The sequence below is a fragment of the Heterocephalus glaber genome, unplaced genomic scaffold, assembly GCF_053883595.1.
Source record: "Heterocephalus glaber isolate CG9 unplaced genomic scaffold, H.glaber_assembly_v1.0 deba00001460, whole genome shotgun sequence".
NCBI lineage: Eukaryota > Metazoa > Chordata > Mammalia > Rodentia > Bathyergidae > Heterocephalus > Heterocephalus glaber.
This window is the reverse complement of record NW_028258307.1, coordinates 5,160,460-5,187,758: the sequence shown is the minus strand read 5'-3', so window position 1 is coordinate 5,187,758 and position 27,299 is coordinate 5,160,460. Positions and strand designations below refer to the sequence as shown.

Here is a 27,299-nt window from a genome sequence, read left to right as displayed (position 1 = left end):
TCCAGGTTATTAAATATTTTTATAAGATTTTTAAAAATTCCTGCATGTTTTTCCATGACATGGTTTATAATTTGTTTAAATAGCCTCCTACTGTTGGGCACTTAATGTGATCCTAATTTCTCACTATTATAAAAATCAGAGCAATAATCATCTTTGCATATAATTTTAATTATTTCAGTTGGAAAATGCCTAGAATTACTGGACCAAAAATTATGATTTATATTTCAAGGCTTTCACACATAATGTCAAATCATTCCTCAGAAGTATATATGAATTTATTCTCTCTCCAGCAATGCATATAGTCATTTCAACTTACATGCTGTAATCAACAGTGATGTTGACAATCTTTTTCTTATGTTTGCTGATCATTTTCATTTCTCTCTTTATGAACTACTTAATACTGCCTGCACTCTTTTCTACTGGGGATTAGTCTTTTCTTTTTACTTGTAAAAATACTTGATTAAGATTTTTAACACTTGGTCATTATGTAACATTATCATATCCCAATTTGACCATAGGTATTATATATAGAAAGGCCCTCCTAACTTCAAGATCTGTTAAGTACACACATTTGCAGTCATGCACACACACACAAAGATATACAGTTATGAGCCACATAACAATTCAAACAAGCCACATACATAACAAGTCATAGTGTATACCCCAGAACCTAGGAGTGCAGTGAGCCGTACCACCTAGTCTTGTGTGAATACACTCTATGATGTTTGATACAACAAAAAAACACCTAAGACACATTTCCCAGAATCTGGTCCCATTGTTAGGCATTGCGTGAGTTTATGCATACAACACAACATATACACATATCCATGAATTCTTAAATTATTTAACTTCTCCAGATTTCATTTTATCATGGAATGTTAAGCATATATGCTTGTTACAACTTTACATCACGTGTTATGGAGTGGTTTCCAGACATTCAATTCTGTTACATTGACCCATGTCTGTATTCTGGGTGAGAATCACATTCTTGTGGGTGTGACATGCAATATGTGGTGATATAAGTGCCCTTCTGCAAATATACATGCTTTCAAAATTACACTTTTCTCAACCCATCTTATCCATTTATTCTTCCATATGGACCTTAAGGAAATTTCAAAAGTATATTTCAGTTTCATTAAACCTATAACTAGAGAGAAAATAGTTGATCTTACAATATCAACATCTCATCTTCTTTAGGGTACCAGAAAAGAGTATTGTGTTCATTGTGTATTGTGTTTACTGATGTAAAGTTTTTCATTTTGACATGCTTTTTACTTTTTATTGTGAATATGATGTCACTGCATTATACTTTCTAAGAGTTCTCCTAATGTCTAGAAATACTTTTGGGTGTTTTAAAATATATCTGTGCAGGTACTACATATGTGGGAATGGTTTGTGGCCATATATGGTAGAGTCATTAAGAGAATCAGTTTTAGTCAAGTAGGATTTGGGGCTGAATTCCAGCCCCACCACTACCTTCTGTCATTTAAAAATCTCTCTCATGGTTTGTGGTCAAAATTAATGAAAACAACTTATATAATGTCCCCTCACAGTGCTTGACATATAAAAATCTTAACCAAAGACAGCTACCATTATTTTGAAACCAATCCCAGACACACGGCACTGTATTTTTCTATTCCTTCTCTTAGGCTTTTACATTCATAACATCTACATATAATGATCACTTCTGTCCTTTTTATAGATATATTAATCCCATTTAGTTCTTGTATTTCCATTCTTGTGTTGGCTAAAACTTCTCAAACAATACTCCAAAATGAAGATGATGGATAATTCTCACTTGTTTTCCTCTAAACGGGAATGACACCAACATTTCACCTCCCAAGATGGCGTTAGTTATTTGAGATAGATATTATTTATCATACTTCAATTGAACTTTCATCAGGATGTGGTGGAATTCTAGCAAATTACAATCATAGAAATGTTCTCCTTTGACCCACTTAGATTTTATATTGTACGTTTTATAATACAATATTTCACAATTAAACATTAATTCACTGATCTAATTTGTATAATTTTCTTGATATAATTTACTTAGTAAAGTTCTACATTCAGTGTGTTGATTTTTTAAGGATTATTGGCATGAGAATTAAATCAGTCATGTTACTAAGAACAGTGTCCAGTGCATAGAGATCACTGAAAGGTTGGTTGTCATTAATGTTGTTAGGGGATGGCACATCCATGTGAATAACTGGCATTGTACACACTGTTCTGGTCAACTTATCGCTGGCTCTTACTTTATACCAGCTTTGAAAATAAGTGAGAAGCTGTCTGTATTTTAGCCTGTGCTCTAACAAACTTGTACCACATGGATAATAGTTTCTCTTGAATAAGAGTTGGAAAGTAAAGTTGCTATGATCAAGGTCACGAGTAACATTTTAAGTAAACCAAGAACTTTCCCATTCTTATCTCAATATCCCGTTAGCATTTGGTGCCCTCACTGTCTCCCTCTGGAACATTTCCCACCCAGGCTCTCTGAACTCTCGCTGCTCGGCTGTCCACCTCCCTCTGGCCACGGTGTCTCAGCCTACTTTGAGGACTGTTCTTTCTCTGCCTGTATGAATGTTCACACTGCTCCATACTGTTGCCAAGATCCTCTTCCAGCCTGGACTTTCTCCTGAGCAGCTTCATCCCAGCTCCTCGATTCCCACACCAGCTGCACGCTGACCATCAATGTCTCTAGCCAGGCAGCTGGCCAGGGTGTCACCCTCACAGTCCCAGCTGCTGGCTGGACATTTCCACTTGGAGATGCCATGGGTTCCTCCCACTCCGGGCTCCCACCTCATGTGATTCCCAGAGAAAAGCAACATTGCCCAGCTGATCGGCAGGCAGAACCCTTGGGTGCATTCCTTTTTCCCAGTATCACTTGTATTTTTCTAGAAAAAGCAATCATTTCCTCAAGATTTTACGTGTTTTATCACAGATGAAATAAGGATTTGTTTACAATTTCTAACCTTTATCTCTCATTCTACCTCCCTTCTTTGTTGTAATTTCCTAAATAGTCATATTTCTAATCTTGATATCCTTTTGTTCTGAAAAGAAAACTCTAAAGCCTCTGGGTAGTTGAGCAATTAATTGTCGACTGTTTATCCTAGCTAACTGCCCTGGATTTTTAAGAGGTACCCTGTACAAGAACTGCTTTTGGGAATTTGAGTTATTTGTGAATTAATACATACTAGTTTTGCCTGTGTTCTATAGGTAATGCTTGAGTGTTTTCTTTAATAATTTTAATATCACATTATTTAACATATTTTGGCATTTTTACTACTATCAATTTGTCTTTTCACAGTCTCCTACGTTTTTAATACTGCTCTTCCCTAGTAGAAGAAGCGTGAGTGCAGCTTCGCCCCGCCTGCCCACACCACCCTGTGTACCCACAACCACAGGGCACAACATTTCCAGCACATGAATGGCACCAGCCTGATATTGAGCATTAATACCAGATTTCTCTTATTTTTATGTTTCCCTGAAAATACATTCTGGGTTAGGGAGGCAGCCGAAACACCTGCACTCGCATTACCATCTTACCCAGAAACACATGTCAGAATAGCTGTGTGCATAATTGGAATCATTCTGTAAACTTTTTTCTACTTAGCATTAAAATGTCAGCAATTCCAGAAGCCTTTTTCTTCAATAACAGGGTTTTTAGTGTCTGTAATATGCAGTAATGAAAATGGTCATGACCGTGCTTAGACTATACTGAAGGCTTACTATGTCATGGGCAGCCTGCTGAGCCTTTATACATGCCAGCTCTTTTACTCCTCCTTGCAATACAAGGCCATGGCTTCATTCCTAGGTTAACTGCAGTTCTATGTGGTAAAGAAGGGATCTGAACCCCGGCTCCTCTAACCTCCAAGTCTGCTCTTCTTTTTTCTGCTGTAGAACCAGAGATGTTGCACTCATCACTCTCCCTGCCTCCTCCCCAGCTTCCAAAAAGGGCTGCAGGCGCAGAGTGCGAAGTCACCAGGGCGGCCCCACTTCTCACTCCCGGAGAGTGAGAAAAGCCCCATTTGGTATCAACCAGCAACAAGGACCAGCTGCCTGGTGTTGTAGAGCAAATAGACTTAGAGAGGAAATTCTCCAAATCAGTCGTTGCTTTCTCCTTTGAGAATGATGCACTGTTTTCCTATCCAAAGTGCAGATTTTCTTAGGTGAAGAAAATCGGGACACACTCCCAGTCTGCTGCGCACAGATGAAAGGAGTATCCCAGTGGGCAAGTATAGCTGCTCACTCTCCATTCCTGTCCTGCCCCTGCCTTTCATCCAGAGTCCCTCAACCCGGCAGGTGCCCACTGCCTTGCATTACAGCACTGTGGTGCCCACCCACACCCCTGCCAATAACCTCCTCCTTGGTCTTTCTGCTGCCCACAGGAATTCTCAGAAGCAAGGCTCTGATCGTCCACACGGCTGCAAGGCAGATGACAGTTTCTCTTTAGGAGGACTTATTAGACATTCACTGTCATTGTTCTCCCCTATCAGACTGAGAATCACCAGGACACAAAGGTCGAGTCTGTTTATCTTTCCTGCCTTCCCCTCCCAGCTCCCCACCCTCACCTTAGAAAGTGCCGAGTCACTCAGCCACAGTGGGTGAACAATCCATGTTTCAGATAGAAGAAGTAGGTTAGACACCACTATCTTTTTTTATGGTGACTATTTTCAGCAGGTTCCTGCCACCAGACTTCATAGGCATAAATCGTGGGGTGTGTATCCAAATGAGGAAGAGTATGGTGAAATACAATGTTGTTAACTATACGGACAAGGAATAATCTCACACACACACACACACACACACACACACACACAGTCTTATGTTGTCAGTGTAGTACATTTATTTGAAGTAGAAATCATGAAGTCAAAATTACTCAGGATCCACTGACTCAACCCCATGAAAGGAAATGCCTCCAAAACATCAAGGTCAGGTTAGACAAGTCATCTTCCAGTTCCAAACTAGCTTCCCAACTGAACCTTTGTTTTTGAGTCCTATACATTCAACTTCATTTTGACCTTGGATCTCAGCCCCCAGCCTCCCTGGGTGGTGTCCTCAGGCTTTTCAGGCCTGGTGTAAGCTGAGCAAACCTCAGCTAATGAGGTGCCCGAGACCAGCACCAAGACTGTCTCCAAGGGCCAACCAGGTCATTAACTCCCATCATACATGTAAATTTACAACCCTGCCTACCACATGGAGTGCGAGGTACTGTGAAGTTCTGCCAACCCTTTGGCTGACAGGGACACAGAGAAACACTGGCAAGGCAAAAGCAGAATAAATTAAAAATACGCGTCAATCTATATAGGCTCTATTTATCTATGTCTTTATTTAGTAATATAACATTAAGGTAAAAGGTCATATCCCCACTGAAATATAATTTATATTTACCTTTTATTAAATAATTATGGCATGGCATGAAGTTAAATATTACAGAAGCTAATCAAGGGGGTATTCAATAGAGAAAACTCAGACATGAGAATTTCATCTTTGCTATACATAGAATGTCTTAATCCTCCACTGGGAGTCATTCGGGTTTGCTTAAGGAGTTTAATAATACACATTTCAACTGCCACAGAATCTAAATCCCATTTGGATCAGCCTTGAAAAACTTTCATCAATACCTTGAGATTTTATAACATTTCTCCTGAGAGCCTAGATCTTATGTGTCATTTCTCATTTTGATTGTGAGTATAATATATGAGGTTACTTACATATCTTGGACCCCACAAATGGATATAAACTCTAAGCAACGTGTGAAGGGTTTTTGCTCTAAGTAAGTAGTATTTTACTAAAAATATCTGCTGGGAACCTCTCATTTAAAAAACAAAAAGCTGGCTGGTGCTCAATACTAATTTTCCCAAAGGATTGATGAGACATATAAATTCCATATCATTTTTATTTTCTTTCCTTAAAAGGCAGTTCAGGGATCTCTGCTTACCCATCTATTTTTGTTTACTAAACATATAAGACCACAGGCCCTGTGTTGGAGTGCTGACCAACCCTTCACAACAGAACACCAACACTGCAGGAACCACTTTTGCCCTTGATCACCAGGGATGCAAGTCATAAATACAGCAGCATCAATCCCTGGTGGGTTTTCTTTGCAGGGATTTGAGAGGAGAGGAGGAATAAGATGATGGGGTGAAGGGAGATGTGAGTGCTCAGTTGGGCTAGCACTCCAGGCGTGTCACTGAATCACACTACCGGCTTGGGTTTCAGCTTTATCCTAGCTCCACTGTGGAGTCTATAGATGGTCATCAAGAGGCCAACATAAACTTCTGAACTTAGTGTGTGTTTGCCTAAACGTGCATTTATCTGTAGAAAGGGTCTTCATTTGAATCAGAGGTTCACAGAGCATGCAGTCCACTGAAGGAAACAGCCTATGGAGGAGGAGGAGCATACCATCCAAGCTCTAGAGCCCAGCTTCCTTCAAGAATGTGGGGATTAATCAAATGCAATCTTGTACAGGTATTTTGTTCCAAAAAACAAAGCCAAAGGTTGTAGAATCTATGTAATGTGACTTCCAGATTAACACCGGATCAGAAGAGAACACATAGATCAGCAACACCTGGAAGTGGTCTTGGTCAGAGAGCTACTCTCTGTGGACAGCGCAGAAAGGCACAGAAGAACCCAGCCTGGGGAGGACAAACTCCTCGCCTGTGCCCCTTTTAGGACTTCTCCATTCTCCCCAGTGTCCATGTCTTCATAACTCTTTGATCATACGTGGTGAGTCCCACAAAGTCAGCCTTCCTTTGGACTATGCTTTTGGCTTTCCTCTCCCTCCTCCTGCTCCCAATCTGTTCATCCACTCATCTACTGTCTTCCTTATTCCTACTGTGCCCAACAATTGCAGGGTATACAGGTTGAATATCCCTTAACTGAAATGCTTAGGACCACAAATGTTTTAAATTTTGATTTCTCTTTAGATTTTGAAAATTTGCATATTCATAATAACATATCTTAGGGATGAGACTTGAAATTTATTTGTGTCTCATATACACCTAACACGTAACCTGAAGGTAACACGAGCAATCCTTTTAGTGCCCCTGAGTTTGAGGGCAGGTATAGAATTTTCCAATTATAGCATCATGTCAGTGCTCAAAAAGATGTGGATTTTTGGAGCATTTCAGACTTCAGGTTTTTGGGTTAGAGATGCCCAACCTGCATTGAATTAAAGGGTGAGTGCTCCTGAGTTAAAATGTGTTCAGAGCATCTGATGATGCAGCAGGGATTCAGCTCGCCCTCTCTTGGGATCAACCTTAGATTCTGACTTTGACAATGCCACATTTGTTCAGCCCCTTGGCCAGGTGGAGCTTTGGGAGCTTTCTTTGCAAAGACAAATGGCTGGACTAAATGGCCTATAAGACCCTTTGGAAGATGTTGCATTTTATGATTCAAGGATATTAATATTTTCCTGTACCTTGGTTCACTAACTTACTTTGTTCCGCGATTCTGGGGAAGATGGCCAAGGTCGTGTTTGTTACCTGATGCTGAGTTTGTGAACAGAAGCAAAACTTTGCCAAATGTTTCTGTTTGGAAGCCAAATTGTTCAGGTAAAGAAGTGTTCGTGAACTGAGGCATTATGTATTTCTCTACAGCAGTGGCCTTCTCAGAGAAGTAGAAGTGGGTAAGGTTGAAGTCATTAGGCTGTTCAGTCTTGGTGACACTGAAATCTCTCTTCACAACCATTTGTTTCCATGGATGTAGCCAATTTTTAAAAAATGAAACAAATAAAGATCACACGGGAACACATTATTCAGCAGTGGTACCTGCCTTTGTAGACACAAGAACAAGAATATGAGGACAGAACCAAGAGTGCACAAGTGAAAGATTAGATGGAAGCCTTTGATATTTAATTTTAAATGAAATATTAATTTAATATTTAATTACGCTTTGGTTTCAAGAAAAACTGCAGCTGCAAGACAGATTGTTTGAAGAAGGGAATAATATACATGGTTAAGGAGACAACTGTAAAAATTAAAGATAAATTTCAGGGGTAAATCTAAATGCCACAACGGAGCAGTTATGAATAACCGCCTGTTAGCCATAATGTGCTTTTAGACTATTATAGTCAGGAGCGCCAGTCCATTAAGGAGCGGGGCTCTCTAGAGAAGCCACACTTCTTACCATGGGGCTGACGGCAGAGACATCATTCCTCAGACTCAGCTCCAAAAGGAGGCTGTGTTTCACAAGAGGCGGGTACGCACAACTTTGCAAAAGTACATAGTACCAGGAGAGCTGCTTCTCCAACCTGTTTGGACTTTCGACAGGGAACAGATGTACTCGGGCCAGGTTTTGATGTCTGAATTGGGTATTTTTAATGAAAAATCAGTTTCATTTCTGTGATGGGATTTTTCTTCAGCAAGATAATACTATGGGGGTGTGCAAAATGAATGTGTGATTAGCATTTGAAATCCAGACTGTACATCTGTGCAGGGCCTCCTTATGGAGGGGGGCTCTCACGAAGGGCCTTTGTGGGTATGATTTGGGGGTCTGTGGGAAAATCTGGGCCTCCCAGTTCTCCCAACTACTGCCTCTTCCTCTAATGAATTCCTCTCAAATAATGAACAGAGGTATTTAAACAGTAAGTTTGTTTTTTTGCTAAAAAAAAAAAAGTATAGGAGGGGTCAATGTGAACTCTTTAGCCTCCCAGAGAGTTTTAGCCAGGCTGGCTTGGTCTCCTTCTAAATTCAGCTGCCTGCCTTGTGATACCTCTGCATACTCCAGGGCCTGCTACAGCCTTTTGGTCTCTTGTGCTCCCCTTGTTTTCCTTTGACCCTCACCTGCCTGGCCTTGGCCCTTACCTGCAAATCCATGTGTGGAGACTGCCTTGGGTCCCTCTGTTGCCTGCAAAACCCGGATTTCTAACCTCAGCTGAGGTCTCAAGGTACAATGTGGTCAGTCTGAGGAATGCACATTTCATGGAAGAGAAGACACACGAAAAGGCCACCAGGCAGCCACCGGGGAGGAAGCCAGCTACACCCATCATACCTACTATGTCTCCTCTTTCCAAATGCTTGCCATAGTGAATTCTGCTTGGTTTTGTGCCTATACACATAATTACCTTTACATATGTATGTACCTTCATCTTCCCAGTAACATACCAAGGTTGATCAAAATGTATACTGGGGGCCGGGGAGTTAGCTCAGTGGTTCTGGCGCCTGCCTCAAAAGTGCAAGGTCCTGAGTTGGATCCCCGGTACCAAAAAAAAAAAAAATGTATACCAAATGTTTAAAAATGTATTACAGAAAAACACATTGCCAAGATACTCCTCCCAGTTTCAAACATACTTACCCTATCATTCTTGTGACTTTCTGAAGCAGTTCTGGAAGTCATCTTTTGTGTCTTTAAGAGGTGTGATTGAAAAACATCGTGAACCCTGCTGCCGGGGACCACTAAATGGAAAGGCAGGCTTATAAAAACATTATGCTGTGTGCTTACTTCTGGCTCTTGCTCAATGTCAAAATGACCAGGAAAGGTCGATGTTTTTAATCAATTCAGGCCCTTGAGGCAGCTGCAGCAGTGCAACTGAAGACACGCATGAAAAAGGACTTCTAGAACTGCTTCAGAAAGTCACAAGAATGATGGGATGAGTGTGTTCCAAGCCAGGGCAGTATTTTGAGGCGGATTCTTGGCAATGTCTTTTACCGTAACAAATTTAAACATTCAACCATATTTTTATCACAATTCATAAGTATGTCTCTATTTTTTAGGTTAGAAAATGGTACGAAGAGTACTTATGTGAATCTCCCAAAGCTGGAATGAAACCTTGGCCTCTTAACTCAGTCACTGTCTCCCACTGCCCAACTGCAGCCCTCCAGGCAACCTTCACGCCAGAGCCAACGGCACACGAGTTTATCAACAACAGGAAGCTCCCTCGCCTTTGCAACATTAATTATGCATAAATAGGAGAATTTCTATCCTGTAGAAGGAATTCAGGGCACTTACTAGGTTCTAAGTCTAACACATCACTCTGAGAGAGTAAGAAGCATCCCTGTTTGCCATCTAGAAAACTTGGACACAGGCAAGGCATCTGCCGAGAGCTTCTTCATGCTCACTGGCTACTGCCTATTAGCTGTGCTCTTCCTCAAACTAACAGCCAGAGGAACAAGGCCAAGCACATTTGCCAGACCCAACTATCAGAGATGCCCTTGTGTCACGTTTCCTAATAAGCTGTACAGCATCAGGAGGTACAGGTTAGCGTTTAAGGGCAAAGCTTTGGAATGAGACGATTTGGATTGAACCTAGCTTGGTGATCACAGGCAGATGGCTTCATTTGTCTGAACACAATAGGATTATAAAGTTGAGATACCAATAAAAAGGCCATGGAAAAGGATGGTGATTATTAGAACTCATAAGTAGCCTTCCCCCTACATGCTCAATACATAGATGAACAGCTAACACCATTTTTCTTTCCTAGTTCTGTATTATGACAGCACTTAAAGGAATTGTCTTAATCCACAATCAGATGTGTGGCCTGGATTCTGGAAAGAGCTACAGTAATAAAGTTACAGTAAAAAGCTGTGTGCATCCACCCCCGACCCGGTCCTCAACGACCTGCCATTAGCTCATGCACTAGGCTTCGTGCTGGATCCTGTACGTGGTGATGATTTCACAATTTTACATTACAGCAATTCTGCCTCCAAGTGCTCCCTGAACACTTGGTCCACCTGAAGTCAAGACAGCCAAGAAGGACTTGTACACCGACTGCTGCAGTCCCTTTCATACTTAGGGTTACTTTTCCCTTCCTACCCATTCTTGGTGGAGAAGTCAGCAAGGAGAGCAGGAAGTGGGGTGTCCTTCCACCAAACCTCAGCTGGCACAAAACCTTTGGGCTCAAACCAGGCCGAAGCCATTGGGCTCTTCCTGGTGAGCTTCACATGACTCTCAATGCCAAACCAGCAAGCTGCACGGTAGCAAACCTCCATTGGAGGACAACAGGCCTGCGAAGTCACGTGTGTGAAGAAAACGTGTTGTTTTTCAAAGCCCTGATGTTGTTTGTACTTGGCAGCATGGGGAGCTGATTATTGCATTTTGGCTAATTATGCCAGGAACAGCCCATAGACCCAGCCCATTACAAAGACACGGCCTTGCATGCCGGAGCAGAGCAGAGCCATCAACAGCTGGACTGTGGCCCCAGGTGTATGCGCTCAGGTAGTGGCTGAGGAAGGAGAGGTTTGCTGGAGCCTCCCTTCCTGCATCCCGAACTCAGAATCTCCTTCTAGGAAATTCCACCTGAAAGTAACCCTATAATTCTGTGTTCTTGGAGAATCTGCCTGTGTGTGGATTCTCTGAAGCCATCATCTCTGCAACAGCCTCTGAGCAGGACTCAGGTCTCCCAGGTTTATTTAAAATTCAGATCCTCAGACCTTTGTTCCCCAAAAGTGAAGGACTGGGTTCTCATGATCTGCCAAACTGGAGAAACACCTATAGGCAATAGTACAACATGTTCCTGGCCTTTACAGAAGAAAACGAAACTCAGAGAGGCCCGGGGACCTGAAGAAAGGACAAGCAAAGAACAATGATACAGCCAGCCTCGGAAAGCAGCTCTCTGACTACCTCTCTGCCAATCTTCTTAGACCTCTCCTGCCCAGACAGCTCATGCTGTCCCCACCAAAGCTTTCTAAGTTTCAAGGTCTTCTTTCCTTCTGGAATCAGGATGATTTTTCCCACCTCACCATTGCAGCCCAGTATTTCTTCCAGGCCCATAGTGGCTCAGAGCACCACCCCCAAGGAGAAGCTGGATGTGGAGTTGGAGCCGTTGATTCCCCAGGTACTCCAACTGTGTTCCAACCTCAGCACTAGGGAGGCCAAGCCAGCTAGATATCCGAGAGACCTTAGTGTATCTCCTTGTAGGAGAAAAGGTCATAGTTTGGGAGCCAGCTGGAGTTAGGACACGGATCTGGATAGAGCAGGGTCACCTTCAGTCACCTGTGGAAGCCAGATGATGGCCAGTCCAGCCATCTGACTGAAATTATATTAACTTTCACATCGATGCTGCCCATTCAGTAGGGAAGACATAAGGCTGCTAACCCGTTTCCTGTGGAGCCTGGAACCTGCTCTGGATGACATTAGCTCTCTCTCCACATGGCATCCTGAGTTGCATTTGACCCAGTGACCCAGAGTAGTTTTTTGTTGAGAGTGACCAGACTCTTGACCATGCTAGACAGTGCTGGCATTTCTGATTTCTCACCAGTTGTGAAAGAACTAAGTCCCCAGTCCCTGCTCCTTCCACCCTACCGCCTTCCAAGGACTTCTGGAAGGCGGCCCGCTGGAAGGAGCTTCCCTGACCACCCAGCTGTAAAGACCCTCTTTGTGCCTGAAAGATCAAACTCACTAATGTGTACTGTTTCAGTATTTCAATGTGTTTGATGATGATTTTTGAATCATATTTCATTCCTTTAAGTTTTAATTACAATTATGTAATTTTATGAGGAAATAATAGAAGCATATAAGTATCATGAAAAAATACAAATGCCAACATCAAGAAACCACCATTGCTAGCACCATGGTACAAAGGCTTCTACACTTTACTTACATTTTTTTTTTATACTTTACTTACATTTTTAAAAAACTATTCATTTTTCATCAATATAAAAATTGGCTCATACTATGCATGCTGTTTTTAAGCTTTTTAAAAGCTTACATCATGAGTGTCTTTCATGTAAATAAATATCCATCCATGGCATTTGTTTAATGTTTAATAACTGTAAAGATGTTTCATGATTTAATGACTCCCCTAATGGACACTAAGGATGTTTTTAATTTTTCACTTCTATAAATAGTGTGTCACCAAATAGCCTTGGGCAAATTCAATTATTTCCTTCGTGTACATTCCTGAAAGTAGAATCACTGGGTCAGAAACGTGTATCTCTGAGGCCAGTACCGGCAAGGTACTTGGCCTTCTCCAGCCATTTACTATTCTACACTTGTGTGTTAGGAAGTCCTCACTTGCTAATTTTGCAAACCTGAATATTTTCCTTTGTTTAAAACAAAACAAAAAAAACCTCTTTGTCAATTTGATAAAGAAACATTTGTAGTAATCTTGTTGCTTTAATTTGCATTTATTTGATTATTCATGTGGTTGGAAATTTTTTTATGCTTATCACTTAATTGTATTCCTTCCTGAATTAATGCCTGATGTTACTTGCTAGCTTCCTTTTAGGATATTTGTCTTTTTCTCCTTAATTGGTAAGATATCTGACATTCTCTTCTTTATCCACAATGGATAACAATAGTAGGCATAAAATAAATTTTTGCTGAAAAAAATGAATCTCTTCAGAGGTAAGATAACACACCCCACTGAGCAAATATGTTTCCAGCTTGTTCTTTTCCTCTTGGTTTTGTACCTGGCAGTTTGACATGCAAAATTTTTCTTTTTCTGTAATTACATCTTCTGCTTGATGGTCTCTGTCTTAAGTGTCAGGTAGGCAAGGCTCAACATGATAATTATGTGTTAGATCTAGATTCTTTCAAAATGTCTGTATTTTATTAGAAATATTTAATTTAAATATATTTTAGTTTATGATTTGAAATTAGAAACCTAACTTTTTCATCTGACTACTTAATTAGTTGGCCCAACACAAGGGTTTAAACGTGCTCTCTTTTCCACATCGACCAGAGAGAATGCCTCGCCATACTGGTACGTGAGTATTTACACACTCAATGTGTGCAAACACAGGTGATGTTTAAGTTTTTTGCTGCATCACATTTCTGTAGGTTCCTGCAAAGCCTCACATTCTTTCAATTATTGAAATATAAAATAGGCTTTAATGTGCAATAGGGCAAGGGCCTCTCATTTTTCAAAATCAAGGATTCTATTTTAGCCCCTTCCCAGGCGAACTTTGTAAAGCTTCCCTAAACATTTTGTTAGTATTTTGATTGGCATTGCGTTAAATTTATTCATTAATCAGCATCTTTACAATATTGTCTTCCCACTGCATAGCCAGCTGGAAGTATTTTGTCCTTCTGCTGAACTCCCTTAGCACTTTATACCTTCAAAAAAAATCACTTTCTAAACTATACCCACCCAATTTTTCAGCCATGAAACCTGAGCATCGTTCCCTTCCCTCCCCTCCCCAACTTCACCCCAACGCATCAATCATCAAGTCCCATCAATGCTACCTCCTAAATGTCACCCATTTCTGCCTGTCCCCACCACTAGCACCCTACTCCCAGCTGCCATCGTTTCTGGCCTAGGCCACCACACTGGCCTCCAACCTACCCCTCTGCCTCCACACTGGCTTCTAAGCTATTCTTGGCACTGTAGCCAAGATGGTGTTTTAAAAGGCAAATCTGACCATGGCAATACTCCCCTAGTTCCCCAAGGCACTTGGGTAAGAGCTGAGAAAACAGGTCTGGGTGGAGCATGCACCTGCCTCCCTTCCAGCTTGTACACAACTTCTCATTAATTCACCACTTTTGTCTGGGTGATGACCATCAAATGCATTGCATGCTCTTTTCCACCCCAAAGCCTTTGCATGTGCTGTTTCTTCTGTCTGGATTGCTCTTAGTTCTCCCCATTATCTCAGTGTAAGAAGATTCAATCCCCCAGCCTATATTCCCAGGATCCTACATGGCTCCATTTTAGTGCCCATCCCATTTTCAATTCCTTATCCAAATCAGCCACCATGATGATGCATTAAGGATGTAATAAAAGTAATTCTGATGATGGGCACTTTTTGGATGTAACATATGACTCACAACCCACCCACTCTCCATCTCAAATGCTTTCCATGCAGAGGTGTACCAGCTTGTGGGACGAGGTAGTTAAGCTTTCAGCAATGTTGTGAGCAGGTAAATGTGACACAGTCTTTTGAAATCACCATGGCAAGAGTATCTGCATCAAGGAAATCACTAAATGCTACAAACACACTTTTCTTTATAACCCCCTTTTCCCTGGAGAGCTGGTTGTTGAACCGTTACCTGCCCACCCCTGTTTCCATGCACTGTGTGTCAGTTAGTCCCCTCTGTAGCCCTGTGGAATAGGCAGCCCATCTTATAAGAAGGGGGAGAGAACCACTGGGGAAGTGAGCCAAGCTGTGAGTTCAGGCACTCTGAGACTATGAGTATCCACTTTTCCTTCCATCGCTACATCACAACATCTAGGAAGATGGCATGCTACCTGTCTGACATGGCCCCAGCGCGCCTGGTACCTAGCATGATGCTGAGCACAGTGGGCATGTGCAGTACATACATTCTCCATGCAAGAGTCTCAGCATATAGCACAGTCACATCCCAACCTCTGTTTTGTCTGGAAAGCCCTTGCTTTGCTTTCCGATGTCACTGCATTTGTAACTCTTCTATGAAGCCTTCCTCGACTTCCCCAAGTCAGTGTTCTGACAACCCTTTTCACATTTACGTCTCTTATGAGACTCAACCTAATTCTCCTAAACTGGAGGTAGCTCTCTCTTCTCCTAGAAATGTAAGCTGCTAGAGGTATGCTGATACTAGTTTTGTTCTTTGAGCATAATTTTGAGCGCATGCTTGTTCAATATGAATTCAGAGATTTGGATCTAACAGGTCAGAGGTCCAGCCAGTGTGGCTATCTTAAAGTACAGCCAAGAGTGGAACCTCTGCTTCAAAGGAAACTTACACAAACACACGCACACACGCACACACGCACTGGCTCCACAGGCCTACAGTCCCACTGAGAGTCGAAATCATTCTTTATTTCATAGAGTGCTGAGGGTCAGTTGCAACATGCCAGTTATTGTAGTCCCCAGCCCCTCACAGGCCAGACCTGTCACCCATGTCCAGGAGGTGCCTTTGAAGCCCTAGAGTGGCCAGAAGCCCCGTCTGTGAAGGCCTCCCACCCACCTTCCCTGATCACCTCCCGTTGCTCTCCTGCCCACTGACTCTGCTGGTCACCTCGGAGTCCTGCCTCACTGGCACCAGGCTCCTTCCCGCTGCTTGCTCTGAGACCTTGCTGTGCCCTCTGCTGAGGATGCTGCCCTCACATACACAACCAAATCATGGACTCCCCAGGTGCTGCTGTGGCAAACACCAGTGAGCAGTCAGAGAACACAGCCCCAAGGAGTCCCCAGGATGGAGCAGAGGCAGGTGGAGGAACTGGAGAGGAGGTTGGAGAGACAGACAGGGAAGGGGGTAGAATCCCGCGGCCGGCCCCTGCCTGCCTCTCCCTCTCTGCTCCCTGTGGCTTCCTCAGAGAGACCTCCCTGACCATTCTGCCAAGACACCCCCACCCTCCTCCCCTCCCTTCTCACTCCCCGAAAGTGCATCATTCACTCTGCCATCTGCCTCTCCCTCTAGAATGAAGGCTTCATTAAGAGGGGGGACTTGACTTCACTCACTTCTGTATCCCAGAGACTGGAGTTGTGCTACGCCACGTGGCTGTGTCATAAACACTACCTGGAATGGGTCAATGAGGGGGTCCCTGTGGGAGCTCGAGCAGTGGCTTTTTTTACTGTGACTGCAATAGACTCTTCCATACACACACACACACGCACACACACACGCACACATGAAAAATAATAATAATACCTGAAATGCACCTGTCTCAGGAAAGCAAATGCAAAGGAAAACTTTTAGATAAATGTACCTAAACATTGTCCCTCCCACCTATTTCTAGCCACTCTCTACCCAGATATGTACGCTTTAACACGAGAAGGGGGCTGAATTCAAATAAGAATACACTATGTACAACAAAATTGTACTAAAAATGTGACTATGCCTGATATATTTTCTTGGTTACCTATTTCTTCCTCTACATCCCTTATTTTCCCTATCCAAGGACAATATCCTACTGGATCTCCATCCATCCATTGTTTCTGTAATCCATTCTGTCTTTCTATCAACAGGACTTGCTTTTGTAGGCTGATACCTTCATATTACTCTTCCATGCACAGGAATTCTTGGTGCCTTCCTTATTTCCTGCAAAGAAAGTCCAACTGCCCTTACAAGGTTTCTGTTGGCTTCAATTTTTAAAAAGTGGGGAGCACCAGGTCCCGAGTTTGATCCCCGGTACCAAAAATAAATAAATAAATAAATAAATGAGTAAGTGGGGATTAAAGTACACATTAACGTAAAAAATTACCATCTTGACCATCTTGAGTGTCTAATGCAGCAGTGTTGAGTATATTCACATTGTCACACAATTAAAACTAGAAGTATATCCGATAAAGAATAGGTAGCTGTTCCCCCACCACCCCATATCCACCATTCACCTTTCTTCCCCTGTGGATTTGACTCTTCCAGGTATCAGACAAGGCTTCTGAGCTATTGAGTGGTTTCCTTCCCTCTTTTCCTCCCTACCTTGTCTGCACTGATATGGACCAGGTTCTGCCAAGTGCATGGCCAGCTACTGATCCAACCTCCCAGCCTCCAGTAATGCCCACCCCACCTGCTGCCTGTACACATGGGATCCCCAGAGTTGGGACATCCCTTGCCCACTTGTTAGTCCATCTACATTCTCCCCACCCATAAATGTAGTCAATTTCCACTTCTTCCTTGATACCTCATCCCCTACTCCATCCACACTAAACTGTCTCTTCCTGAAATTCACAATCCGTCCGCTGGAAACACCGTGCATTTTAAATTTTCAAATTCTCCAGTTGCCCTGTGCAATAAATACACCGCTGCCTCTTCCCAAAGTTTCTAAACTTCCAACAGTGAAAGGACCATGTTTTGTTCATCACCAGCATCTCCCCCCTAGAAAAAGCAGTAGCTGCAAAGTAGAAACTCAATAAATATTGGACTAATAGATGGGCTTTAACTTTCACAAAGTTATAAAATGCTTTGCACCCACTTTGGAACATGATTGGGCCACTCTCTTGGGTCATTTTCAAGAAAATTTATTTACAGCCAATAACTCTGACTGTTTTTGTCTGATTGCTTAGATAAGAGACTGTCCCTGCATGTTTCCAGCAGAGCTATTTATCACTGAAATGAGCTGCCCGGCCCATCTTCCAGACCAGGAAGAAATCGCTTAAGTAAGATACAAACGTAGAATGGAGTCTACATGTCCCCATCCAGTGTCTATCCTTCAGTCCAATTCTTCTCACACTACTGGAAGACCTCAAAACTTGGAATGAGTATAAAGCAAAGAGACTGAGAGCTAGAAGATTTTTCACACCTACCTGTGTAAATGAACCTTCCTGGGGCTCCTTTGCAGAACTGTTTGGATTTATATGATAGTGTCACTTCCACTACACCAGGGATGTGCCGAGGAGGAGTCTGCACTCTGATGGCGTGAGGGGTTATTAGCTGAGGGACGAACAGGCAGGGAAATGAAACGCCTATTAGATAAGACATCACTGAGGACATCGCACATAGCCTTGTATACTGATTTGGCAATTTCCAAGCCCAACTCAGAACCTTGACTTATCTTTTAGTAACGTGCTTTGTTGTTTCTCTGCTTACAAAAGTACCATATATCCAATTCATAAAATTGTGTAGAAATATGGAAAGAAAAAAAATCACATAACCCAGAGATAGCCCATGTTCATGTCTAGGGCATTGCCAGCACATTTCTATCCACGTGCCACAGAATTAGATCCTGACTATGCATAGATACTGTTGTTCTATTTTTTTTCTATCATGGAGCAAATGTAGCCCTTTTCCAGCATCATTACATCTTTTTCAAAACCTTATTTTTACTCCCTTTTCTTGCCATTCTTTAATAACCCAATGTCTAGACTTTTTCCAGTTTTCCACAACTTTCTGTAAAACTGCCATCAATATTTGTCTTTTTGAGGACAGAACCTGTCCCTGCAGCGACCGTATCTACCATGTCTTCTTATCCTTGTTGCCTGCCCCATAGTAGGTACTTAGTGCAGTGAGTTCATGCTGCTCACCCTTCAGGAATCAGGTACAGGTTTCCTCAGAACAAAATGATCTTTGGGCCGAAGGCGATCAGGTAGGCAAGTTGCCTTGGCTTACCTCGCTCCATACCAGCATGGTGCCAAACACCACTTGGAGACCATCGAAGAAGTTGTCACCAATGATGATGACCATGGCACCTCCTGTGGTCCACCCTTCACTGGGGCTAATGGCTTTGATGCAGGGGGTGGCTTCAAAGATAGGAAAGGAACAGTCAGTTCTTTACTGGTAGAAATTTGGAGTGTGGGGAACAGGCCCTCTGGAACGCTGTTGGTCATTCTAGTAAGTTCAAGTTGAGTTCTGTTGACTTGCCATCCTTCCCTAATTGGTTGTTGATTTTCACCAGTCATTAAAGCTGAATGGGTTGACCATTAGGTATGAAGAAGTAAAACACTTAGCTAATCATGCAAAGGGTATTTTCAAAACTCTGTTGGTTTTGCCCATATTTTTATAAGTTGATCACACTAGAAAAGTGTAAATCCCTTTTCTCTCCCCACCTCTGCTCCAAGATGTTAACATTTACAAGGCCTGCTAATGTGCTAGGTAGGGAGAGGACAAAGAAAAATCTGTCATAGTGAAAGTAGCTGTTTTTTGGTTTTTTGTAGCTCTACTAAGGGACAATTTCTAATCACTGTCCTAACTTTGTAGGAAGGATTTTCTTCCCTTCTTCCACAGGCAGGAGGCCTCTGGGCTTTACATCCCAACAGGAACCCAATATGGTTTTCAGGCCATAACTAAAGTCAATCCATCACTCCATTTCCAAAGCTGACAGGGTCAAAGGTGGAGGAGAACTTTGGCAGGACTCCAAAAACATGAGCCCCCTTTGAACAGCCAGTCAATCACATCCAATCAGTCAGAAGAAACTCGAGGGGCTCCTAGCTCTGAACTCTGGGATTTTCTTCTCCCCTTTCAGTGCCCACTGTGGGAGAATTAACACCACTCCAAATTCCTTACTGATTCAATCATTTTCTTTCGGTTCATTAATTCCTATTTAAAATGATATGAGATATATTTTAAGGGCCAAGTTGAGGTGGGGCCTGGTGGCCAGTATATGGCACAACATCACACTCAAATACCAGCCTAATAATTTGGCCTTCCGTTAGTGTAAGGTCTTCCTGCACCTGAGAGTCAGAGGAGCAGAAGGAAAGCGAACAAGTAAGATGGAATCCAGTCAAGTTTGTCAGTTATGTTCATCGATAGACTTTAATTTTTCAGACAACTTGAAGTTTAACAGTTACCAGTATTTCTAATTACTTTAATGCACTTGGAAAACTACCCAGAGCTGGCCATGATTTCTTCTTGTCCAAGCAAACAAAAATCAATTAGTGTCAGTTCCATTCTGCACACTGTTTTGTTTTGCCCACAATCTGTTTAAGGGCAGAGCTGACACTTACTCATACACGTCTGGCACTGTAAGGGTCCTGTTTAACTAAGATGTCATGGACCTACATCTGCCTGAAATGCCCATCCAGCAAAAAGAAAAACACAGAGCAGAATGGAAAAGACTGAGAGGTACAGGGCGTGGAGCCCTGGCTGGGAACTGGAGTGCAGCTGACACTGCGGCAGGCCGTAGCCAGCGTTTACAACAGCACGTACAAACCCACGTGGTTTTGTGTACTTTCTGCACTTGGACGTCGAGACATACATTTGAAATTTCAGCAGAAAATGTGACCAGAACTTCATTCATTTGCTGTGCTCAGCCTACACAGCCCTACCTTCTGACGGGTCGAGCCTTCTTGCCCTCCGTCCGTGCTTGGAGTTGTTATGCACAAACATGTTGTCAGAAACAGCCAGCACGTGTCCGTCCACATTCACTGTTGTTGACAACACGACCTGCGTATTTAAATGAAAGGGGGTGGCCTCTGGGGTTAGTGTCACAGAAAGTGGTAAACACACCAGAATTCTCTCTGCCACTCTTGCACGTGACAAATGGGAGACAGGGCAGGACTTGGGAATGGGTCACATGTTTAGGTTAACAATTCAGCAGACTTTCCCCCTCTCCTAATTATAGAGAACTTAACAGAGAAGAGGCAGCCGGCCCTTAGTCCACGTGTTGTCATATATTTGCGCTCAAACTCTGCCCATCACCAAGTGGGGGAAACTGGCCCCCCCGCCTGCTGGTTCCGGAAACCACGCTCTCCATCAAAGGACAGGACTGTCATTCCTCACAGGCCCTTGGGATGCTGACTGGCCATGCGTCATCTGGGAACTAAGATGTGACCAAGGTGGCTGGAAGGTCGCACTCCAAGCTCAGGAACGGATTCTTGTTTTGGATGTGTCCTGACCTCACACTGGGCCTCCGGGTTGCTGGGGTGTCCCTGCTCACTAGGGAAGGGTGGCAAACATGATCAGACTAATGAGTACAAGCTAAGGTTCCTGGAGTCCAGGGTTGCAAACATGGGGCATTTAGGGTCTAACTGGAGGACAGGGAGGAGGTGGTTGTGGAGTCCTGGACAAGCAAAGAATTGTAGTCAGAACCGAGTCCAAGTCCCAGGCTGCTGCTTACGAACATAAAACTGTGGAAAAATTATCGGGCTGTTTCAAATCTCAGGTTTTCTTATCTAAAAATATGAACAATGCTCCCCAGCACACAGGGCTGAATGAGATAAAATGAGTGCAAACTGAGATGCTACTTGTCAAGCCCGGTACCTGCCGGGGTAGGATGCATTCTGTCCTGCTTGCCTCCCCGCCTCCTTGTCGGACCAGTCAGTAAGACAGAGGGGATTCTCCCACAGTCCTAACCCCGGAGAAGGCTCTAGAAAGGAAGACAGGGACCAGGTAGCGGCAGTTACAGGGCATGGCCCCTACCCTCAGAGCACTTACTTGTTTGTGGAAGAACTGTGGCTAACATTTGAAGAAATCAGCAAAAATCAGAACTATCAAAATTGAGTTCTGCCATATGTGCTCTGAGCAGGGCGGAAGACTGTGTGGAAGAAGCTCCAGGAGGAAGAGGTCAGCAAAGGGAGGCAGCCTGAGCCCACCTCCCATGGATGGACTGGACCCCAGAACAGCAGCCAGCCCAGTCGGCTCAGATCACTTATTCATAGTGATATTGTCTCTTTAAGAAAAAATAAATAAATGCATAGGTGTGCACAGGTACAGACCTTTTGAGGAAGGACACTGACTAGGTATGGAAGGAGGAACCATGTTGGGAAAGAGCTCTCCCTGCCTATATGAAATGTGCTGATGTTCTATCTGCCATTGTTCTGCCGCTCCAAATCTAACTAAAGTAGGAGGAGAAGAGACCCAATCCCGCCTTAATGAGTCCCTAGCATCCATCATCTGGCCTCAAGAACTGTCAAACTATTATTGATTTCATTTCATCTATATTGTTGTCCATTCCTCACCTCCTTTACATAAAGATGATGATGATCATAGGTTTGGGAGGTTTTTCGATGCAAAATTTACTTGCACAATTTACACCACTCTCATGATGTAGGGTATCATATCCCTCAGAAAGTTATTTTGTGTTCCTTCCTGCAAAGCAACACTCTTCCCCACCCAAGGAACTGTCCCCACACCCACCCAAGGACAGTTCCATGTGGCATCTTTTAACATTTTAAAAATATTTGTAATGTCATCGGTTGGAGAGAATCCCTAAGACCCATGAGTCCACAAATCACTCCATGGGCATGATACAGTGTATATGAAATTTTACATGGACATAAGTAGGTTTCGATCATTCAACTCAGTAGATATTTACTGAGCTCCTACTACACATCAGGCATTACGACAGGACCTGGGGATTCAAAGAACAAACGTAAAGGAACCTCAGTTGTCATTCAGAAAATTATCACCCATATAATTGCTCACAGTTCAAGGGACGCAGCCTGTCTAGCCCGGAGTCTGTTTTCAATTGTGTCCATGTTAACATGTTAGCATCCGAGCAAAGTCCGAGATAGTTCCTATCAGGCAGTGGCAACCATAAAACCAAGACATCCATCACTCCAGCAAACACAACACAGCACGAGTTCCTCTCAGAGTGACTGTAGCAAAGTACAAGATCGTGTCACCAGCAAAGGGAAAGACTGGACCACTTAGTCATGGGGCTAAAGTGAAAAACCATCACCGGTGTTAAAAACCATCACCTGTGTGCCTGCATAACCTCTGATAATAACAGGACAAAGGGAAGAAAGAAGAGGAATCACAATCGTGTGTGTGAATGGATCTTCAAAGACCTGGCTGTCATCTCTGGAAAACAAAACAAAACAAAAATCCCAAAGAACACTGAAAGGCTGCGTCAGGCGTTAGTGGTTAACACGCTGTCCTAGGCACACGGCAGGGAGAGAAACCCAGTTCTGTCTGGGGGTTACATGAACGTGAGGCACACTCTCTCTGAGACCACTCTAATGTGTTCTACAAGCTGCTTGTCATGCTGTCTGCTAATGCTCCCCATGCCTTCCTGCCACAAAATATGGGGCTTTCGCGAGCCAGCGGATTTCATCATTGTCCATTTGGGTGGAGTGAGACTTAGTTCCAAAGTGAACATTTCCCGAATGACATACCCTGGTGGCTCAGATGCACTTCATTATTTTCTATTAACAATGGAAATAAATTTTAATCTCTTGCTGGCTAGGGCTGGCCTCTCATGACAGCAAGGGAATTAACCTGAATTATTTCAGTGTCTGCAAAATTTATTACAAGATTTTAAATTATGTCCAAATGTATGTGCAGCACATGTGTGTCTATACACACATGTATAAGTTTTAGTTCAGGTTCTAGTTTTTCATATTCCAAATATCTGAGGCTGCGAGGTACCTACAAGAGCCTGCCAACTAAACTGAATTTGCAAAATGTAATGGATTTAATTCACAAACTCCACCACATGAAATCAGACTGTTGGGCTGTTGTTCCGGTACATGGCAATGCTTGCTTAGACTTTTAGATTCATTCCCTCCACTTCTGGAAGACTCAACTACACTATGGAGGTGAAGATACATTTAGTTCAGTCAAAGCTTCGAATTTAACTTCCTTTACTGTTTTCTGATGAATGATGACAATGCTGATATTATTCTATTCAGAGAAATTAAAATCACTGAATGTTTCAAGACTAAAGGAAGTGGAATGTGCATTCCAACATCATCTCACTCCCAGGCCTTCCCCTTCCACAAGCCAACTTCTTTCCCCTAGTGAGTATTTCCTGGGTCATGAAGGCTGACCCTTTCCATCTGGAATCAATCAGTCAACCCCTGACAACTTCCTGAAACACCTCACTCCATTTCCTGTTCTCTCCCCCTTCTCGCTTTCCCCCTGGTTTGCTTCACTCTTCAAAACTGCAGGCCACAGCAGCTTAATGTTAGAGGGTCAGGCACAGTTAGACTCCAAAACACTACACAAGGAGACCTTTGACCTTCAAAAATCTTTACATCTTAGCTAAACAAATCAAGGTCAACATTTCTTACCATTACCTTGTTAACTATTTGTATGTATCTTTACCAACAGTCCTCTGGTCGTGTAGCCATCAATACCACTTGTTCTCCTAAGATCATAAACTGACCTGCTTGAAAAGTAGCAAATTTAGTATGGATTAAAGGTGCTATTTGGAGGTACCTGCAACTAAAAGTCTCTAGTGGTGTAACAAACATATGGAGAGGATTCCCTACAAAAGAACTTCTATGCCTCATCAATGTCTCCTGTCACCTAAACCTGATACCTCGTCTTTTCTAAAGCTGTCAGACACTCTTGGCACTGCCATTCTGCTGGCAGCCCGAAAGAATGCCAATTAGGAATACAGATGTCCATAATTTGGGAGGGATGGACCCTGGGTTTCACTGCTGCCACTAGTGACAACTTCCATTTATTTCTCATAGTTGATATATCTGTATTGCAGCTCAAAGCCCCAACAACAAACCCTGCAGATCTCAGTACTAAGTCATTGTAGGCGACAGCTCGCCTCAACAGATACGTTTTGATTCCACACAAAAGTGATGAGCAATTCATTCCCAATGACATACCTTTAAGCCAAGTTTCCAAGAAAGGGGCGCTGAGATCAATCGAAGTTGCCTGCGTTTTTAAAAGTGAAAGTGGTTTTTGCCAGTTCTTACTTTGTTTTGATTGTGGTCTCTCAGTTTTTATGAAGCCAGCTCAATAAATACAGACTGACTGGGGAGCGACCGGGATAGGTTTTGTTTTGCCTTTCACTATAAGGCAGTGTTTGCAGAAAGAAAAACCCATATAAAACATCTGTATCTCTACTTGAAAAGTACAAGAAAGTTTTGGAAAACACAATCTCTAAGTATGTTAGTGGTCTGCTAAAGGTATTCAGGAAAAGTGGATTGGCTTTCTCAAATTCTGTTCTTCATTACCCAAAAGTTCTCCCACATCTCTCAGCCTAATAATTTATACAAAGCAGGAGCTGAGTTGTAAAGAGCTCTTTCCTGCTCATAAAAGGCCACTGTGGGAGGGACTCTAAGGTGGACACATGCGTTAATCTGCTCGTACACTTAGCTTTCCAATAGTGGGGTGGTTTCTTTGGTAACACAATGAGGGAATGTGGTAGGGGACTCCTGCTAAACTGACTTACACCCACCCCTGGGTAAGGTTTACATCTAATGCTGAGACATCTTTGGCTTTTTGAAGCACCACACTTGTGTGGTTGGTTTTATTTATCCTTCTCAGAGTTCTAACTGTATGATTTAGTTGAGTTACACAGCCAGAGGAATAGTCAGCTCGTATCCTACTTCCTGTTAGCCTTCATCAGCTCCTACCCAGGTGTCCCTACAAAGACCCCAAGTCTCACACATGCAAGGTGACAGAAGTCAGCATGAAAAATGTGGGGCCTGACTCAATGCTAAATGATCTTCTCCTTGAAACAGACGACAGTCCCATTGTCTGGGGCCAGCAGAGAATAATCACGTTGGTTAGAAACCTCGCTGTACAGATCAGAGTTCTTGCTCTGAAATCACACCAAATTCTCCCATTAGTCAAGCTCCGATTCCTGCCATTCCAGTGAGGGTCATACACCTCCAAGCTCTACGTGGGGCCTCAGTAAAGCTACACACACAGCATTTATAGCACACTCAATGTTGAAGACCCTCTCTGATACCATACTTATGAACATGCACACACTCAGCTAAATAAAATGGTCTCCAAAATTCCTGTTATTTTGCCAAGTATGGAAAAAAGTCTTTATGACATTTTACATCTGGAAATGGAATTAAATTCATGATGTGCTTTTCCCTTATAACTATTCAGTTGCTATATATGTTATTTCAGCTTTCTCAAAGCATAACTGTTATGTGGGATTTTATTTTCCACCTGTGAAAGGAGGAAAGAGACATTGAGACCATTAAAATGACAGAGAAAAATCAAGACAGACTTCTGGCCATGGTGGGCAACCTAGTGAGAAGACATACAAGTTGGTTTTCGTGTGCACTGGATAATTCTCATAACTGAGGGGAATCTAATGAAACAATGATGGCTAAATCTTCATTAATTCAACACAGGTTAACAACAAACAAATTGGCTACTGCCATTTGTTTCTCCCTGCCACTTTATTCTTGGCATGCATCAGAGTTTCAAACCAGATTTAAAGCCCAGATTCTTTTTTGTTACTGGACTTCAGAGTCTTCAAAATACCTTTAAACACCTACCCCACAAGCATGGATTTTGTCACTTAAAGAAAAAAAAAGAGGAATCCCCAGAATTCTTAGCAATAGTGGTTGTTTTACATTCTGTGAGGCTAAACTTTCTGTTCAGTGAAGTGTCAAGTGCCAAACAGGAGAACACAAAGTTGGTCGTCATAGAGACAGATGCAGGGCTTTCTGGGATTGGTCACACTAAGGGAGGGGGCGTGGCATGAATTGTACAACTTCTGAGAAGATACTTTCTTAAGTAACTACATAAGGTTATGTTTTAATGAGTCACTGAATATTCTTCCCCGCTGTTGTATTGGGGATTGAACATGGGCCCTTGGCACTGAGCTACGTCCCCTGCCCCTTTCAGAAATCTTGTTTTGTTTCAAACAGAGTCTTGCTAGTCACTATGTTGTTCAGGCTGGGCTAGAACTTGTGATCCTCCTGCCTCAGCTTCCCGGGGTGCTGGAATTAGAGCCATGTGCCACCTCTCTCCCTCATCACTGGATATTTATGGAGTCTCCCGGGCACAGTGCTATACTCACTGGAGGCTTACAGAAAACACCGTTACTGCCTGGGGCAGCTTGCCATGCACCTGATGAAGCAGAACAAAATACCAGGCATAATCAGAAAATATTTCTGTTCAGTACTAGAACATTGAGGACTAAGCTGTGTGACCACTGAATACTCCAGGGGCCCAAAGATGAGGAGAGTCAACCAGAACCGAAACCAGCAATAGTCATTTTCATCAAGAAAGCCAGAGTTGACATAGGCCTTGAAGAATGGAAAGCTTTGAGTTATGTAACTTGAAGTGACAGAGAAGGTTATTCTGCCACATTTTAAAAGAAATTACAATCCACATAACCTTGAATCATATGCCTA

General features: G+C 42.8%; 1 protein-coding gene across 1 annotated transcript in view; it reads right to left on the bottom strand.

Moving 5' to 3' along the window:
* Nucleotides 1-27,299, bottom strand: part of Ebf2 (EBF transcription factor 2) — a 189,165-nt gene that overhangs the window by 20,695 nt on the left and 141,171 nt on the right. Inside the window, exons 8-10 of the mRNA XM_004848366.3 lie at nt 20,559-20,676; nt 18,904-19,034; nt 18,102-18,228 (exon numbers count right to left, since the gene is read on the bottom strand). Coding sequence (XP_004848423.1) covers nt 18,102-18,228; nt 18,904-19,034; nt 20,559-20,676 — 376 coding nt within the window. The remainder of the gene's footprint in view (nt 1-18,101; nt 18,229-18,903; nt 19,035-20,558; nt 20,677-27,299) is intronic.